Here is a 19,849-nt window from a genome sequence, read left to right as displayed (position 1 = left end):
TTTCAACAGATAGGATGTTCCACAATGTAGAACCTGCTGACTTCTTTTTTAACCCTGGGAAACAGTGCCACACCATATCCAGTGACTGCAAGGGTATGAAAAGGCACATAAGGTTTAATAGAGATGAGATGAGAGATGAGATTTATTGTCATTGTCAATTACACAAGTGCAACAACAACAAAATTACATTTACACTCCAATTACCTCAGACAAAATACAACAATGAATCCACAATTATTATTAGTTTACCGTAATAATGGCACACATCAGAATTAAAGACAGCACATATACATTTGACATTGTTTATGTGCACTAAACTTGAAACAGCCTGTCATCCAAATTGAGGCAAAGTGGGTGAGGGGACGAGATTCTGGAAGTAGCCGTCTTGCTAATATTCCTGTGGTTCAGGGCAGCTCACAAACCAATCAGCGCAAGACCTCCCACCATAAACAAATAGAAATTAATCCTCAGCGTCTTCCACAGAGAATGGAGCCACGCATGCCATGCTTCATTTCTCTCAGGCATCGAGAGCATAGCCCGCTGGGTAGGTTCCATCAGGGCACGCAGGGTCCCCCAGCCCTGATTTCCTTGTTGAAAAAAATAGTGTCAATAGCACTGAGACACCAGCTGATCAGTTTCACGGTTAATCCAAATCTTAATTTGAAGAATTCACAGTCTGGTGAAGCTGGGACTTTGAAGGTCGGAACAGAGATAGAGAACAGAAAGGAGGAGAGGAGAGGGGAGGAATGCGAAAGTCCTTGCCGGAGTCCCAAGCTGAATAGGTTCTGTGAGATAATTAGGTGCATATCCATTTAGAGCTTTATAAGTCAACAACAGAACCTTGAAATTTGCTCTTAGAGTTACAGATAGCCAGTGAAGGAAAGCCAGGATGGGTGTGATGGCAAAAAAATTCATAACTTTTGTCAAAACTGTGGCAGCAGTGTTTTTTGTACCATCTATAGCAGTGGTTTTCAAATTGTGAAGCATGCCCCCCTGGGGTGCACCAGAGTTCTTCAGGTGGGGCGCAAAAAATAACTGTAAACACTGTTAGCCAACAAAAGAAGAAGGGGAAAAAAGGAAAAAGAAAACATTGTTTGCTAACATGCCAGGAGCAAAATGGATACATTTTTAGTGCATAATCTACCAGAGAGAAGACAGTTTGGGCAACCAAAAAAAGAAGAAAGTAGAGGATGATCTTCATTTGCTCCTCTCCACAGTACATCCTCACATCAGCCGCCTGTGCGTGTCAAAGACCCAGACTCATTGCTCACACTAAACAAGAAGTGAGACTATGATGAGAGACTAAATACATATAAAAGTTTAATTAATATTATTATTATATTATATTATAATGTATGTTAAAATGTGTAAGTAATGTCAAAGACATTTAAAAACACACAGAGATGTTTAAATGTTAATAAAATTGTTTAAAATATGATAAAAGGTAAAAATACAATAGAAAGTTTAAAAAACACATTTAAAATGTTTGAAAAGGGTGTCAAATGTGTAAAAGAATATAAAGTTCTTTAAAAATATGTTTAAACTGTTTACAAAGGTTGTAAAATGTGTTAATATATAGACAGTTCCTCAAAAACACATAAATATATTTAAAATGTGTTTAACATGCAAAAAATAAAAAAGGAACACACAAAGATGTTGAAATTGTATGTAATATGTGTTGGCAGCTATTCATTTGTTCTTTGAGGGGGAGCTCACTCTCCCACAGTCTGATCACAGACTCTTGTGTGGCAATCCAGAAAATAAAACATTGCAATAGTCAATACTGGAAGACACAAAGGCATGAATCAGAATTCATGCATCCACCATAGAAAGGATAAGTCTGATCATTGCAATGTTATGCAAACAGAAATGAGCCACCTTAACAATCTCCTTAATGTGCAAATCAAAACACAGTGATGGATCAAAAGTTACACCATCATTTTTAACGTTTTCACACTGACGAATGATATAGTCACCAAGTGGCAATGTTAATTGGTTAGAAAGTTGTCTCAGTCTGGGAGGACCAACAACAATCATCTCAGTCTTCCATGCATTCAAAAGCAGGAAATTTGGAGACATCCAGTTTTTCACTGCAACCACCCAAGCCTCCAGTTTACAATTTGAGACACATTGCTTACAAAGACATATACATCTGGAGATCATCAGCAAAGCAGTGGAATTTGATTCCACGACTCTGAATATTCTGGCCCTGAGGTGCAACATACAGGGAGAACAACAGAGGACCCAAAATAGAACCCCGAGGTACGCCAGATTCCATAGCTGAGAAATCCGATGTTGTGTTATTATAATGAACACATTGAATTCTACCAGACAAATAAGATCTCAGCCATGCAAGCACCAAAATAATTTTCCATTCTCTCCAGCAAGATACCATGGTCAAAAGTATCAAATGCTGCGCTCAAGTCCAGCAAAAGCAGATGCAGAATCTGCATCCATGGCCATCAAAAGATCATTTACCACTTTTGTGAGGGCAGTCTCAGTGGAATGATGAGCCTGAAAGGCTGACTGTAAAAATAAATCTGACTTAAAAAGATCATTTTATGACAGATGGGCAAGAAGGTGCCTTGCAACCACCCTTTCCAGCACTTTGGAAAAAATGATAAATTAGTCATAGGTCAAATTCTCCAACAACCCAGAATCAAAACTAGGCTTCTTTAGCAGGGTTTTTATTACAGCTGCTGGAACACTTCTAGTGGTGAGTGATAAATTTATAATAATAAATAAAATAGGCCCTAATGATCACCAGAACTCCATATACAGCTTGGCAGGTAGTGGATCAAAAATACATGTTGTACACTTAGCTGCTGTCACAGTTTGGGATAGCATCTCCAAACAGTATTGAAATCTGATAAAACTAGTCTTGAATCATGGATCACATTTACTAAATGAAAATTTGATACAGCTAGGGGGGGATTTCTGTTATATCCTCCAGTTTACAATAAAAAAAAAATCCATAAAATCAGCAGCCTTAAACATTTGAACAATTTAAAGATAACTGCAAGTCAAATCTGCCTCAGTGTCAAAAAAAAGAGGATTATGCTTATTGTTGCTTATCACTTTTGAGTAGTAAGCAGTCTTGGCAGCCGACTTAGCATCTGAGTCTGGTCTGCTTGAGGTTTGTTCCTATAATCAAATAATGCCCAAGGTTTTCTTTACCACTGTTGCCAGTATGTTTGCTCTAATGATGGTTAAGGTTAGACCTTACCCTTGTGAAGTCACTTGGGGCAACTTATGTTGTGATTTGGCATGACAGAAATAAGATGAATGGAATCCAGCTATGGTTACAACAATGACAGACTCTTACGGTTCATCACACACACCCTCCAAGATGCTCTATAGTTTTCCAGATTATGGACAAAGTTTCAGTCCAAGGACCTCCCAGGATGAAAGTGAGAATGGGGCTTAATTTCTGAGTCAAATTATTTGTAAGTTATTAGTAGTTCCAGGCAGATTTCTGTTTCATTAATGAGGCAGTCTTTACAGAATGTAAAGAAGTACTGTTAAATACATATCCTTCAAATACTTGGCGGTGCAAAAGTGAAATGTTTTTTAATTTTTTGGTAGATTTTTTTTCAAGGTTTATAAGTATACTTAGTGGAAAATGTGAACATCAGAAAGTATAGGATAGTGATATTTGTTCAAGCTCTGTTCAGTCTATTAACACTTGCTTTAACAACTGTCTTGAGAATAGATTAAACTTAATTAAATATGATATGACAAAGATTATGTAAAACATTCATGTGAGATCTTATTGCTTTTTTATGCTGATGTGTTCATTTATTCCTTCTTTGTTCCACAACTTTTGAACACTGAATCTTTGATCTGGTCTCACTGCTCACCTCCTTCCTGTGTCTCCTCTCTTTCATCTTCTGTGCTGACACCCTTTCCCTTTTCATAGGAGAGGAGGGTTGTGTCTGCCTCCAGCACCAGCATCACACAAAGTCTCTGTCTATTTATTGATCTTTTGATTTCCTCGAGGTGTGCTGGATCCATCTCCCTGAAATTTGTGCTTACCTGTTTCACATCTGCATTTGCTGTGGCTTCTATGAAGTGTCCATTTTCCTTTTCCCCACTTAATGGCTGTTTTCAGGCAATGGAAAATCATATGGCTTACAGTGCATCTGGAAAGAATTCAGGGCGCTTCATTTTTTCCACATTTTGTTGTTACAGGCTTATTCCCAAATAGATGAAATTCTTTTTTCCCCTCAAAATTCTACACGCAATACCCCATAATGACAATGTGAAAAAGTTTTGTTTTTTGAGATTTTTGCAAATTTATTAAAAAATAAAAACACTAAGAAATCACATGTACATAAGTATTCACAGCCTTTTTCATGAAGCTCAAAATTCAGCTCAGGTGCATCCGTTTCCACTGATCATCCTTGAGATGTTTCTACAGCTTAATTGGAGTCCACCTGGGGTAAATTCAGTTGATTGGCCATGATTTGGAAAGGCACACGCCTATCTACTTATAAGGTCCCACATTTTACGGTGCATGTCAGAGCACAAACCAAGCAAGAAGTCAAAGGAATTCTCTGTAGACCTCTGAGACAGGATTGACTCAAGGCACAAATCTGGGGAAAAGTACAGAAATATTGCTGCTGCCTTAAAGGTCTCTATGAGCATATGTAAGTGGAAGAAGTTCAGATCCACCAGGACTCTTCCTAGAGCTGGCCGTCCATCTAAACTGAGCAAACGGGGAGAAGGGCCTTCGTCAGGGATATGACCAAGAACCCGATGGTCACTCTGTCAGAGTTCCAGCACTCCTCTGTGGAGAGAGTAGAACCTTCCAGAAGGACAACCATCTCTGCAGCAATCCACCAATCAGGCCTGTATGGTAGAGTGGCCAGACAGAAGCCACTCCTTAGTAAAAGGTCCAGGGCAGCCCACCTGGAGTTTGCCAAAAGGCAGCTGAAGGACTCTCAGACCATGAGAAACAAAATTCTCTGGTCTGATGAGACAAAGATTAAACTCTTTGGTGTGAATGCCAGGCATCATGCCTGGAGGAAAGCAGGCACCATGCCTACAGTGAAGCATAGGGATGCTTCACTGTAGGGATGGTGCCTCACCATTGCATCATGCTGTGGGGATGTTTTTCAGTGGCAATAACTGGGAGACTAGTCAGGATTGAGGGAAAGATGAATGTAGCAATGTACAGAGACATCCTGGATGAAAACCTGCTCCAGAGTGCTCTTGATCTTGGAGGGGTGACAGTTCATCTTTCAGCAGGACAATGACCCTAAGCACACAGACAAGATATCAAAGGAATGGCTTCAGGACAACTCTGTGAATGAACTTGAGTGAACCAGTCAGAGCCCAGACCTGAATCCCGTTGAACATCTCTGGAGAAATCTGAAAATGGCTGTGCCCTGACGCTCCCCATCGAACCTGCTGGAGCTTCAGAGGTGCTGCAAAGAGGAATGGACAAAACTGCCCAAAGATATATGCACCAAGCTTGTGGCATCATATTCAAGAAGACTTGAGGCTGTAATTGCTGTCAAAGGTGCATCAACAATATACTGAGCAGAGTGTGTGAATACTTATGCACACGTGATTTCTTAGTTTTATAGTTTTAATAAATTTGCAAAAATTTCAAAAAAACAAAACAACCAAAAAAAAAAAAAACTTTTTCATGTTGTCATTATGAGGTGTTCTGTGTAGAATTTTGAGGGGGGAAAATGAATTTACTCCATTTTTGAATAAGGCTATAACATAACAAAATGTGTAAAATGTGAAGAGCTGTGACTTCTCGAAGTCGGTCATTCGGGCATTTAACCTCTAGGGACAGGTTTTATTGGTGAACACATTGCCAAACTCTATACAAATGCATTTAACTTTTCAATGGGGTCAGAAAGTAAATTTAATGTACAACCCCAATTCCAATGAAGTTGGGATGTTGTGAAAAATGTAAATAAAAACAATGATTTGCAAATCCTCTTCAACCTATATTCAATTGAATACACCACAAAGACAAGATATTTAATGTTCAAACTGATAAACTTTATTGTTTTTGTGCAAATATTTGCTCATTTTGAAATGGATGCCTGCAACACATTTCAAAAAAGCTGGGACAGTGGTATGTTTACCACTGTGTTACATCACCTTTCGTTCTAACAACACTCAATAAGCATTTGCGAACACTAATTGTTGAAGCTTTGCAGGTGGAATTCGTTCCCATTCTTGCTTGATGTTCAGGGTGGACCAATAAAATGTTACAACTTTTTGATCGTACACAAGTTTTTGAAATGAGAACTTATTCAAAAACTTTATTTACAGACTTGTAACAGAAGCATCAAAGAAACATTTGATACCAAAGGTTTCCCACTTTGTCTCTTGTTTTCCGCACAGTTCAATAATTGATGATATGTTCAATCCACGCTTCTCTTCTTTAGAATACAGCTGCAGCACGCACATTGAAGTTTGTGATGACATTGCCACACATCTCAAGAGGGATTCTCTGAATTTCCTGACGGATGTTGGCCTTCAGGGCCTCAATGGTCTGTGGGTTGTTGTAGTACACTCATATGTTGTACTAATTAAAAAGTGGTAACATTTTATTGGACCACCCTGTACAACTTCAGTTGTTCAACAGTCCGGAGTCTCTGTTGTCATATTTTGTGCTTCATAATGTGCCACACATTTTCAACGGGCGACAGGTCTGGACTGCAGGCAGCCCAGTCTAGTACCCCCACTCTTTTACTATGAAGCCACACTGTTGTAACACGTGCAGAATGTGGCTTGGCATTGTCTTGCTGAAATAAGCAGGGACGTCCCTGAAAAAGACATTGCTTGGATGGCAGCATGTGTTGCTCCAAAACCTGGATGTACCTTTCAGCATTGATGGTGCCATCACAGATGTATAAGGTGCCCATGCCTTGGGCACTAACACACCCCCATACCATCACAGATGAAGGCTTTTGAACTTTGCGCTGGTAACAATCTGGATGGACTTTTTCCTCTTTTGTCCAGAGGACACGACGTCCATGATTTCCAAAAACAATTTGAAATGTGGACTTATCAGACCACAGCAGACTTTTCCACTTTGCGTCTGTCCATTTTAAATGAGCTCGGGCCCAGACAAGGTGGCGGTGTTTCTGGATGTTGTTAACTGACAGTGGTTTTCTCAAGTGTTCCTGAGCCCATGCGGTAAGATCCTTTACACAATGATCTTGGTTTTTAATGCATTGCCGCCTAAGGAATCGAAGATCATGGGCATTCAATGTTTTTTGTTGGCCTTGCCGTTTACATGTAGAAAGTTCTCCAGATTCTCTGAATCTTCTGATTATATTATGGACTGTAAATGATGGAATCCCAAAATTCCTTGCAACTGAACGTTGAGAAAATTTTCACGCGGTTGTTCACAAAGCCTTTTGGGGATGCTGCTTTTATACCCAATCATGACACTCACCTGTTTCCAATTAGGTGTTCTTTGAGCATTCACCAACTTTCCCAGTCTTTTGTTGCCCCATCCCAACTTTTTTGAAATGTTTTACAGGTATCCATTTCAAAATGAGCAAATATTTGCACAAAAACAACAATGCTTATCAGTTTGAACATTAAATATATTGTCTTTGTGGTGTATTCAATTGAATATAGGTTGAAGAGGATTTGCAAATCATTGTATTCTGTTATCATATACATTTTACACAACGTCCCAACTTCATTGAAATTGGGGTTGTAAAATGGTTTATTTCAGGTCAGCTTGGTGAATAAATCTCACCATTGCAGGCAATGACAGCTGTTAGCTGGCTGATAGAAGCAAGTTAGAGACAAAAGCAAACCAGTTGATTTCAATAGAACAGCATACAGCCCAAGTGTGTTTTCACCAAGTGGCCAGTCAAGAAAGCATGAATTCTCGCCTTCGGATTGGCTACTTTCCTGAAGTCATGTGGCGTCGACCTCAAGAATACTTTCCGAATGCACTGTATTGTCATTGTCAGGTAGCTTTACATCTTGTTCACACCTTTATATCTCATCTCATTTTACCTCTGCTAATGAGGTGATGTTTTCAGGTCTGTGTCTTAATAGGATTATGCAAAAATTACTGAACCAATTTTTGTGAAATTTGTTGCAACGGTGGGGTGTGGGTCAAGGGTGAAACCATTAACTTTTGCAGCAGCTCTGATTTCGGGGGCCAAACCAGGATTTTTTCCCCCTCATTTTTCAATGTTTTCATGAATTTCTTAAGATGTAATACACAGATTTTATTTTATTTTTTTTTATTAAAAAGGACAAGTGTAGAGCATGACATCTCTTATCTAAGAACAAGCAAGATTTGTGCAAATCCAGACATCAATCCAGATTTTGTGGGTGCCTCCCCACCCCCAAAAGTCTGTATTATCACTTGAGAAATTCATGAAAATGTTGTTAAAAAAGTGTGTGTCGGTGGGGGGGGGACAAAAACATAATCTACTAATATTTACAGAAGATTAATTGTGAAGTGGATCCAGGATTTTTTTACACTTAAAAAATAAAATAAATAAAAAATGCACAAGAGAGTGGATACGTGTTGCTGTCCAGTGTCACCGAACGAACATCCGCCCCTAAAAATCGGTCCGCCTTGCTTCACTGCGCTTGCATCATTTCGGACCATAGCAGCACGTCTGAGACAGTCTCTTCACCCAAAGCAATCAGGTGGATTAATGGGATTATTAACCATTAGATGATAAAGGTAAAACCTCTTCAATCATTCTAAAGTCAGTTTTAAGCAGAAAATCTGCGAAATTCCGTGACACTTTGAAATGACCGACGTGCAGTGAACACGTCAGCTAGCAGCTCGTTTTGCCACAGCGCTCTGATCACTTCCTCCATCTTTTATGATGAAATAATGCTGAATTTATGTGGAAATGATTGTTGTACAAAAGCTTCAGATATCTGTCCGTGAGATAGATGATGACTGGAGTGCAGTTTGAAGCAGAAACGAGGTGATAATCCGTGAACCACGGGTAATGACGCACGCGCAGTGATGGCAGGGTGGACCGATTTTTAGGGGGTACCGTTTGGTCTGCGACACCAGCCCAGATCAGTTCCTGGAGGAGAGCACTTCACATATAGGTGGAATGCGCTATCTGAATGTCATTCTAGTTGTATTAGGATCATGTACCTGAACGTTTTTGCACAAGGTTCATTGAGGTGTTACTATAAGGCTTGTAATAGTCCTTTCAGGTCTCGTTTCTTGGCTCTGTCTTTGGATTTTCTTGTTTGTGTATGTTTGATGCTTGTTTGCGTGGCCTCTGTCATGATGCAACACTAATGCAGGGCATGACTGCAGAGAGTCTGGCAAACAGCCACATCTTTTGGCATTTTTGTAATACGAGTACACCTGTAGAAGATTTTGCAGTTGTCTTCTTCGACCACTCAGTGACCTTTCCTTCCTTCCTGCTCTTTTCAAACCAAGCTGCATGGGGCAGCGTATGGAAAGGGCATCTATCTGAGCCCCATCTCCAGCATATCATTTGGATACTCAGGTAGGAAGAGCTGATTCCTCACCGTCCGGCCACTTTTCTCCATCGTGCACCGTGTTGGTTGAGTCTGTGTGTATCACAGCTTGATTGCCATCCTGGAGCATTCCATCTTCACATGCTGCAGTTCCTCTCCCATAGTGCTGCACTGTGTTGTGAGTCCATTTTGGGTGCTGGGGCCTGGATCTTTCCCCGAGCTTGTACATTATTGATCATACCATACACGTATGTGTTGTCATGACTGTATTGAATCACGTCGTCCCTTGTGTGTGTGTGTGATAGTTCAGGTCTGAAAACTGAAAAGTTATCTTTTATGATGGTAAACTAATAAACTGCTAAAAAAATGTATCTTTATTACTGATAACCGACAACCGATAACTATAAGTATTGATTTGGATGCGGGCACATCAGATTACACTGTCGGCTTCTGATAATCCAGTTTCACTTTAAGCGCAGCAGGGGCTGCTGGGTAAATTCAAGGATCACTAACACAAAAAGAATGCATGAAAAATAAATGAATAAAAAAATAAAACCCCTAACATTGTCATCATCTTTCAAAAGCAGTAAAACACAGAAGTCACAGTTTATCTTGGTATTAGATACACCGTCATTTATGAGCTAAAAGCTGCTGCTTTTTTCACACGCTTTGAACCCTGCGGCTTAAACAACCGAAATATGTCCACTAATGCATTGACTGGCAGAGTAAAAGACACGTAGTAAATATAAATTCTTACCTGTTAGTTTCAGTAGGATTCATTAAATTCTGAAGAAAATATTGCACATAAAGCATCCTGATTGTCCAAAACCGTGTGTAAACGGTGATGAAAAGTCCCTCACAGCTGCGCCACGAGATCTCCTCTCTCCCACCGAGTTTTGGCGATTAAATTATCCAGTGCCACAAAGAAATATAATAAAATAATGTTAAAATTAGTCTGTTGTGTTTGTGTTGAGCAGACGGTAACAGTGTAATGTCCAAAGTGAACCTGAACTACACTACTCACAATGCTCCCTGCGCTGACCGGCCAATCATGTCTTGCGCTTAATGATGATGTCATCAGCAAGCTACAGTCAGTCTGCCATTAACCACTGATCTACACACAACAGGGATTAAATTGTTTGATTTTAGGGTTTACAAACATTTTTGACTGTTAAACTTTGCTCACTTTACCAGCAAAAAAAAAGCGGACTGAAATTTATCAGAAGATAATTGATCTGATGATGGTTTTAAAACTTATCTGAAAAGCAAATCCGCTAACAAAAACATTAGCTTTGATAATTATCGGTTATCGGATTAGCTGAACTTAGGGTTGCCAACCGTCCCTTGAAAAACGGAATCGTCCCTTATTTGGAAATAAAAGTGTGCGTTCCGTATTGACCTGAAACGGGACGCAGTTTGTCCCGTATTTCTGTGAGAATCAAAAAGTCTGTAAAATGTCAATGGAATTGACTGGCGCTTTATATGGAAACTTACAGTAAATATGATCCCAGCCTTTCTCCTGCTCTTCACCAATGAGCTGATAGACACGAGTTGACGATACAGAATCACTCTTATCTCATTGGTTGAGGGACATCTGCTCGCAAGAAGATCCCGGACGAGAATCATGAGACGACGACGGTCGTCGGACGGCCATAACAAAGTAGCATGGCTGATACCGACACTGGCACCGCAGACACGCCTACGAACAGCAATGTCTGTAACGTCGTTACTCCTCCTCAAAAAACAAAACAAAAAAGAAAGCAAAAGTACATGGGCAAATTGGAAAAGGAAAATGGCTGGGTGGAGAAGTATTGTTTACTTTTTCAGACTTTCACTGTTACATTGTTTTGGATGATATTTTTTTGTTAATTTATACACTTTTAAGTTAAGCAATAACACGACAGAGAAAGATTTATTTTTAAAGAAATTTTTTTTATATACTTTGAAGCAGGACAGGATGGTCATATTGAAATTGTGAGTGAAAATTTATTTTGCACTAAAAATAAATTGCTAAATAATAATTTGTTTTCCGCATGTTCATATCATAACAAATGCATGTGTGCATCTACTTAAATTCAGGGTCAAGTCAATAGTCACATGGTTAAAAATCGTTTCACACACACGCTGGGAAGGGTGAAGGCAGTAGTCAGTTGGCCGGTCCATGGAAATAGAGACTGGAATGGACGTCACGTGATTAGCGGCGTGCTGCACGGCGGCCATTACTGAGGGTGGAGAGAGCTCCTTGATCCTGTTAAACAGAAGCGATATGAGGAGAAAAAAGGCAGCCAGTGCTTCATCATCAACTGCACGAACCACAAAAACAAATTCTCCAATACTAAAATTAACTGTACAAGAGCCTTAATGTAATTATGTAAAACAAATGTCTATTTTAAAGTCGTTATGCCGCAATTTAATGTCAATATACTGAGACTATAACTCAACGCCATAAGTTCTTTTCATTAAGCTGCGTTCACATGCGGAAACAAAAATGTTTAAATATATTTATGTATATATACTTGCAGCTGTTGTTTAATATGATATGTACATGGTCACAGGAGGCATTTAAATTTGAACAGTGTGGTTGGAGGGGATGGAGGAGGTACTTTTTACCCTGACTGAGGGTCAAAAGTCATAAATTCTGAATGGCTTTATATCTACTTGTAATAAAATGTTAGTAAAAATCATATATATGTTGTTGTCATTAAAAGTCTAGCAGTAATATTACAGTGGAAAAAGCAGCAAGATAAATGAGCACAATGGCAAGGCATACTTCAGATTTATATTTTAATACATAAGGATTGTTTATCCAGACATGTATGGGTTCGTTAGACCTTTTAATTAGCATGAATACAACTTACAAGCGTCATTTATAAAAATCCATCGAGAATTATGACGACAGGAAAAAAAAATCACAGTAAATGAACAGAATGGAATATTTTCCACAAATTTGCACACTTTACATAAAACATTTTTTTCTACCTAGACATGTATGGGTTCATTAGAAAGAGCAATTAAAGGGCTTTAAAACAAGCCTACTTTTATTAAAATCTGTTAACAAATATCAACAATAAAGCGAGAAAAGCAGCACAGTTTGTCGTAATTTCCCCAAATTTCTGCATTTTACATAAAAGTTTTTTTTTCACCCACACATGCATAGGTGCATTGGAAAGAGCTTTCAGAGGGCTTTGAAACAAGCCTACATTTATTAAAATCCATTAAGAAATAGTGACGCTATTGCAAAAAAAGCAGTCAGTTTATTATTGATGATGATGATGCGCCTTCCTGTCCTGAGTGACGCTAATAGATAGAGGTGCGCACATCCATTCCAGTCTATATTTCCATGGGCCAGTCAGCCCTGCCAGTGAGGTGTCCCTTATTTATTTTTCAGAGAGTTGGCAACCCTAGCTGAACTGTGCCCACCAGTGCCAATATCAATATACAACTATGTACAGCATGTTGATCCAGTACAATCACTGAACATTGTGATAAAAACAGCAGTTGATGGCACTGGATCAACATGCTGTAGATTTCTCTTCATAGTGCAAAACATCACTGTGCAATCTGAACAAAATATAAATTCTTCCGTATCACATTAGCCTTAATAATTTCTCCATTCAAGACAACTGTAATAGTTTCCCTCAACTTAGTAACTCAAGGTTGTTTGTTCTGTGTTTGCTGCTGTTTTGCAGGAATGGGGAAAGGACAGCATCGCATGCCCACCAAAGATGAACTGGTGCAGCGTTACAACCGCATGAACACCATACCACAGGTGGGGATGCGGACACACATTACTACAGTCAAGATAATTTCTTTTGGAATCTCCTGTTATTTTGGTCAGAGTCCCTACAGCATGTCCGTATGCATATGCATGTTGACTTGGTGCAACTTCTTGATGCACCCGAGGCTAAATTCCAAATTATATGCTTGACTGTATGAGGGTAAAAAGAAGTTTGAAAATGACTTGAGTCTTTTAGAGAAATGAAGCATTTTTCATGATATGAAGGGTGCTGCAGAAATTAATTACAGGGCTTAGTACAGAGAATATGAATACTTTATGTGAGCAGTTTTGGCAGCCAAAGTTTCCACTTTTATAACTGATACTGTTAACCATCAGTGACTCAGTGATGATTTGTCTGTTGTATGTTTGTACCAGGTTGGTGGGGCTTACTGCTATCTCTTTTTAATTTTAATAGAGTCGCCCAATACAGTCAAGGTTTCTTCAGAGTCGAAATCTCAACTGCATTGCTCTTTGTGAAGGTAAATAAATGATAATACTACAGTAATCAATTTTTTAAAATGTTAATGTTTCAGAAATATGGCACTGGTCAAATGACTGAATAGTCATCATGTGGCCATCATTAAAGGAAAGCTATTAAAAATAAAGGAAATACAAATCCTTTAACACTTTATTATTCCAATAACAATAGTAATATTGCTTCAACAACTACAGTACTATTTTTCTTACAAATCATGCTTCCAGTCCTTATAATAAACGTTTTCTGTATAATAGTTATCACGTCTAAGGATCTACAAAAACACGGCAACATCTGGGTGTGTCCAGTGTCCGACCATGTCTGTACTCGCTTCTTTTTTGTGTGAGTATTCTCATGTTTACTGTGTTTTAACTTCCAGATGATGTTGCTAAATTAAAAGTTTTTAATATCAGGTTACTTGAAGTGTTTTAACAGCCATGCGAGTAGATCTTCTCACCTAGGAGGTGCTCTCATTCATAGTATACAGGGGCGGTCCTGGAGGCAGGCCGACCGGGCAGCTGCCGTGCGAAAAAAAACAAAAAAAACAGGGGTGTGGTTGTCCTGACGGGGGGTGTCGTGGTTACAACGCGCTCAACTTTTGTTCAGAATCAGCTTCTTATCACTGGTAACGACGCGGCTTTCCTCTCACTCATTCCCGCAGCTTCACAGTGCTTTAAACAGTGGGGACGCTGAGCATCCACAGAGTTCAATAGCGAAGCAAAGAGTGCAGCGAAACGAGACGAGTCATTGGATAAATGCTGGGCTTTGTCCCGCCCATCGGACGCTCAGCGTGTCTGGGGGTCTATGGGGCAGTGGGCTGGCCTCGGCTGGCGCGGACGCTCAGCTTCTGCATGATGATTGGATGATCTGTCTGAGGCTGAATCCCTTTTTGATTGACAGCGAAATGAGCGAATCAGCGATCTTTTGGTGTAAACATCCGTGGAGCATTTTCATTCTGTTCTGAGTTGAACCAGCGACTTTCCTAATCCTCTTAGCGGCATTTTCTTTGTTAAAAATGACTAGCGACAAATCGAGCTTCTATTTCTGGTGTTTTTTTTTTTTTGTAGCTGCTTGTGTTTGGAGACTGACTTCTATCACTCTTTCTGACTTCTATCGCAGTTTCTGTCCCTACCGAGCAGCGGGTGCTGCTGAGCTCCTCCACCGTCACAAAGCACTCACAGGCGGACACACTTCACACTAGCCTCGCGCCAATCCCAGCTAGCGAGCTAGCTAGGTAGCAAGCTGCACATAATGGCAGACAATTTGAATGTTGTGGACCGGATTTTGGCGAAGCCATTTGATAGTCTTCCTTATGAAGAAGCCATGGCTGCTGTCATGGCTTCAGCTCTCAATGGTTTGCAGGCCAAAGTTAAAGCAACAGCCCCCAGTGAAATGTTTGTGCATTGCTATGCACACAGACTGAATCTGGTTCTGTCTCAGGGGGCTAAACGCTTATCTGAGTGCAGAATATTTTTTGCATCACTCTCTGGGTTTGCCACATTTTTCTCAAAATCCACAAAGAGGATGTCTTTTCTTGAGTCTGCAGGCTGCTCAAGGTTGCCAAGAAATGCTCCTACTAAATGGAATTTCACATCACAGATAGTGAACACTGTGGGAAACAATTATGATGCCCTCCTGCAAACTTTTGAGATGATCATTGCAGATAAGTCCATGGATGATGACACATTAGACTGTGCCAATTTCTTTGTGTTTGTTATTGCAGTAGTCATTAAAACCGGAAATTTGGTCTTGAAAATAGCTGTTGTGAGTTAATTTGTGGGATTGTGGGTGTTCTGGACAAAGTTAGTGTTTTCATGGGTGGTGGGGCGGAGGTGGTGGCCATGTTAGTGTGCGCGGGGGGGAGGCGCACACAGGAGGTTTCGCCCGGGGAGTAAATCACTCTAGGACCGCCACTGATAGTATGCCTTCTTCTTTGGACTTGAATTGAAATGTGAATTACCGTATTGTTCTTTCTTTTCAAGACATGTTTTTGGAGAAATTTTCAAAAGACCAACATTTTTTAACAACAGTCCTTTTATTTAAAAAAAAAAAGATAGCAATAAAAGCACATTTTATGAACAGCTCTGATTTATTTTATTTTTTTCAACCACATACAGACACTCTTGTATGTCAACCATGAGGTCCACAATAACCTTTTCTGACTATTACCAATAACTGACATTACACTCTGTCACACCATTATTTTGTGGCTGCTTCAGAGTTGTTTGATGACTCTGCTGCATTTATCAGCATGAGGTTAAAACTGTTCTCATAACGTATATTCTGTTGCACAGGCCCCGTGTTTATGTAGCATTTGGATCCTGACAGAAAAGAGCTGTCGCTGTGCTGTGGAGTGTGTCATCTCAGTGTTTTCAACAACACACCACGGAACAGCTAACAATGCATGATAAAATCACCCACCAGCAACACCCACTGTCATATATTCAGAAAAATGTGGTCCTGAGATAATTTTTTTTGATAACAGCTGTTAAAAGTAGATAAATGTTATGATGTACAAAGAGTGACCAGAAAATATATTTCTCTGTATTTACGCATGTACAGGTATGAGGATGGCCAAGTAGGTGATGCCAACATTAACACCCAGGAGCCTAAAGTCCAGAAGGAGATCATGCGTGTGATCGGGACCCAGATCTACTCCAGCTAAGGATGATTTTTCCAACAATGCTTGGATCTTGATGGTGGAGGCACATAGGCAGACAGACAGACAGAGAGACAGACAGACAGACAGACAGATAAACTGAATGTTTGGACAAGAAGACCTCAAGCTGGATACTGAAAGCTGAGAGAACTCTTGAGCACATTATTCCTAATGTCCTTTTCCTCTCACTTTTCCTCTGTCCTTTGATATACTTCTCTGAATTGGTACACATTACATGGTCTTCTAACCTTCCTATAGGTTTGACCTGGATAAATCAATCTTCTTTTTCCAGTTCACAACATATACAATTGAACTGTAACACACTAACACCACTTATTGGAAAAGAAAGATGTCTCTTAAATAGACACTTGCCAGAAATGATTCCAGTCCCTGGATTAACCAGAAGTTCTCTTTTCTTATTACTTGTTTATTGATCATTTGAACTAATTTTCTCTATTTATAATTTGTCTTTGTAAATATCTATTTAAAGAAATCATTGTCAAATGATAATCAGATCCTTTTGTGGCCTAATGAGCGATTGACTTACAGGCACATTGGCATTTTTACTCCTATTGCTGCAAAGGCATTATATCAGTGATCCATGTATTTAATAGTTATTGACTAATTTTATGAACTAAGACTTCTGATACAGTTATATGAGGAAAAAACTCCCAAAATCCAATGAGTGAAGTAAACTTGTCAGCACTTTATTTTGATGTTATTCTTCCTTTAGTTGCTCCTGTTTTGCTCAGGATTGCCGCAGCGGATCCATATATTGATTTGGCACAATTTTATACAGTGGATGTCCTTCTTGCAACTCCAGATTTATAAGGAAAATGGTGCACAGGTATCCATGAACCGTGGACCTTCTACTTGAAAGGTCATCTACTTGCACCACCCTTGTCCCTAACACTTTTTTTTTAACAACAGTATCAAATATAAACATCCATAAAGCAAAAATAAACCCTATTATGACAAATATCATGATAAAATATGATGATGTTGAAATCTCACATAACCTGTGAAGTGTTCAGGCCCCAGAAAAATTACTTTTCATCTTGCTGTAAAGATATGTTGAAGAAAAAGGTTGTAAATGTTTCTGTAATACTTCATGAAGTTGCCTTTTTTGCCCTTAAAGCTCCAATGTGTAGGATTTAGAGGTGTTTATTTGCGTAGAAATGGAATCTAGCATGCATGACCATCTGTTCATTAGTGTGTAATTACTTGCAACAATGAATTGTGTTTTCATAATATTACAATGAGCCCTTCATATGTCGATGGGAGCAAGTGAATTCATGGCGGCCTTAATGTTGGATTAGACAAATTACTTATCATAAGAGAAGGCAAGAAAGTATGAATCCCCACTGCCACTGAAGCAAAAATGTGAAGGCAACATAATATATTGACTAGTGATGGCATATGCAATCTACAAAGTCACCACTAGATGACACTAGATCCTACACACTGTAGCTTTAACATTAAATCAACAGTCTCCCAAAAGTATGAAAATGTTTCAAAGTAGATCTCACTCAGCAGCTGCCTCTTGAGCTTTTTGCAGCTTTCAGCATCAGCTCATTGGCTTTGGTTTGTCAATTGCTGTAGCTGCCACCCAGCAGCACTTGCAGATGCAAACAAACAGTTGCTCAAAGTCCGACCTACACCACTTATTTTCAGGTTTTGGTTCTGTTGGACTTCACTGCATATCATTTTTGAACTTGTTTACTTATGAGGTTTTTCAAAACTTCAAACATGGAATGAGCATTATCTACTCCTAAAAGCCAAATGGGTGTAATTTCGTTTAGCTGCCAGATAAGACACATCTTCCCATTGGGTTTGCACTTTGCAGCTGGGAATTGTATTGTTGTTGCTGATCATTAACAACAGTATTCTATTTTTTAAAATGATTGAAGTGTTTGTTGATGAAGCAATATTTTTGACTCTGTCTCATTAACCTATGGTCAAAACATGGAAATACTCACACTGAAGTCTAAAAGCATGGACAGTTGAGTGTGTAAAGACAAATGGGAAGAATTTATTTTACAAACTCACATGTGCCTGAGATGCACCACTTGTTCACAAAAAAATGTTTGGATTGGATTTCATTCTGTAAATGTGTCATGTTCGTGAGGTATTTTGTTCTCCGTATTTGTTCAAACACAACACGGGCTGTGTACGCACAACTCCTCCATTTAATTCACAACTTTGAAAATCAGTGCTATTGCAAAACATGGACAATTTTCACCTAAATCTCTTCAGACTGCATCCTGTCCAGGTGAACATCCTCCTGACTCCTGTCTAAAGGCCGCTTGATGCTGTCAAGATGCATTAATGTGCAACTCTGTTTCACCTTAGATAATGATAACCTTGTATAGTCAATCAAGTTTATCAGTTAGTCATGTACTGTATGTGCGTACATATGTATGTGTGGATTTTTGTATTTTCTTGACATTCTAATATACATTGCACTTACCGTATACAACATTTGCCTAAATTGGATGACTGGACTGTACTTGGATCTGTGGTAGAACAGCAACACAAGTGAGGATTAAAAATATTTATGTAGTCAACCACACTCTTATTGTCCAAAATCTTAACCATGTATGCACTGGGATGAGCTTTCACAGTCTCCTGGAATGAAATGGACAAGAAAAATGGACAGACAGACTGCAAATTGTAAATAAGGACAATGGAGCACCTGTTGAGATTTAATTAATGAGTGTGCTTAAGAATCCACAGTATTCTCTCTGTCGCTCTCTGGGGATGGCTTCGTGATGGTGGAGACTATGACAGTCATGATGAGATGAAATGCAGTAATGTGGAAAAAATAAAGCCTGATTTTGCACAATTTTAAAAACAGTGATTTTCTTTCTTTTCTGTGTAGAAAACCACTTTAGCCTTTTGGGCAGAAGGGGGCAACATTACTCTTCAAAGATATGTACAGACAAGCTCAGCCGTGGATTGGATTGTCTAAAAATCAAGTTTGTATTTATATGAACAGACTAATGCAATAAAAGTCAAGAGTATTTAGTGAAAACGGGCTTTATAAAACTGTAGCATTTGCATTGATGACTGGGTTGACCTTTTAGGCCCTTAAGCTATTTCTCTGGTTCATTCATCTCTGTGTGTGTATATATATATATATATATATATATATATATATATATATATATATATATATATATATATATATATATATGTGTGTGTGTGTGTGTGTGTGTACAATACACTGTTGATTCTTCAACAATTCTATACATTGCCCCATAAAGGAAATAAAATGAATAGATTAAGTATCAGAAAAAAAATGTCTTCTCGCATTGCAGATGAAAGACTCTGTTGGACAACAGAACTTTAGTTAATTAATCTTGACCAGGTTTATAGCTTTGGTTAACAAATTCACTGTGAAAAAAGGGCAGTTTTAGGGAAGTAAACTGTTACTTTCTCCGTCTCACTTTAGTTATGCTCTCAAACTCAAATATAC

At 39.1% G+C, this 19,849-nt stretch overlaps 1 protein-coding gene across 7 annotated transcripts in view; it reads left to right on the top strand.

Annotated features, from left to right (window-relative positions):
- Positions 1 to 16,418, top strand: part of parp6a (poly (ADP-ribose) polymerase family, member 6a) — an 85,146-nt gene extending 68,728 nt beyond the window's left edge. For all 7 annotated transcript variants that reach the window (XM_034186467.1, XM_034186472.1, XM_034186440.1 and 4 more), the window contains 5 exons: positions 9,419 to 9,488; positions 13,149 to 13,228; positions 13,653 to 13,716; positions 13,970 to 14,054; positions 16,275 to 16,418. In XM_034186467.1, the coding sequence (XP_034042358.1) occupies positions 9,419 to 9,488; positions 13,149 to 13,228; positions 13,653 to 13,716; positions 13,970 to 14,054; positions 16,275 to 16,377 (402 nt within the window). In that variant the 3' untranslated portion in view covers positions 16,378 to 16,418. The remainder of the gene's footprint in view (positions 1 to 9,418; positions 9,489 to 13,148; positions 13,229 to 13,652; positions 13,717 to 13,969; positions 14,055 to 16,274) is intronic.
- The last annotated feature ends 3,431 nt before the right edge of the window (positions 16,419 to 19,849 follow it).

This window comes from Thalassophryne amazonica, chromosome 2 (assembly GCF_902500255.1).
Source record: "Thalassophryne amazonica chromosome 2, fThaAma1.1, whole genome shotgun sequence".
Taxonomy (NCBI): domain Eukaryota; kingdom Metazoa; phylum Chordata; class Actinopteri; order Batrachoidiformes; family Batrachoididae; genus Thalassophryne; species Thalassophryne amazonica.
Note: the sequence above shows the minus strand (reverse complement) of the source record. Positions and strands in the feature narration are given on the sequence as shown.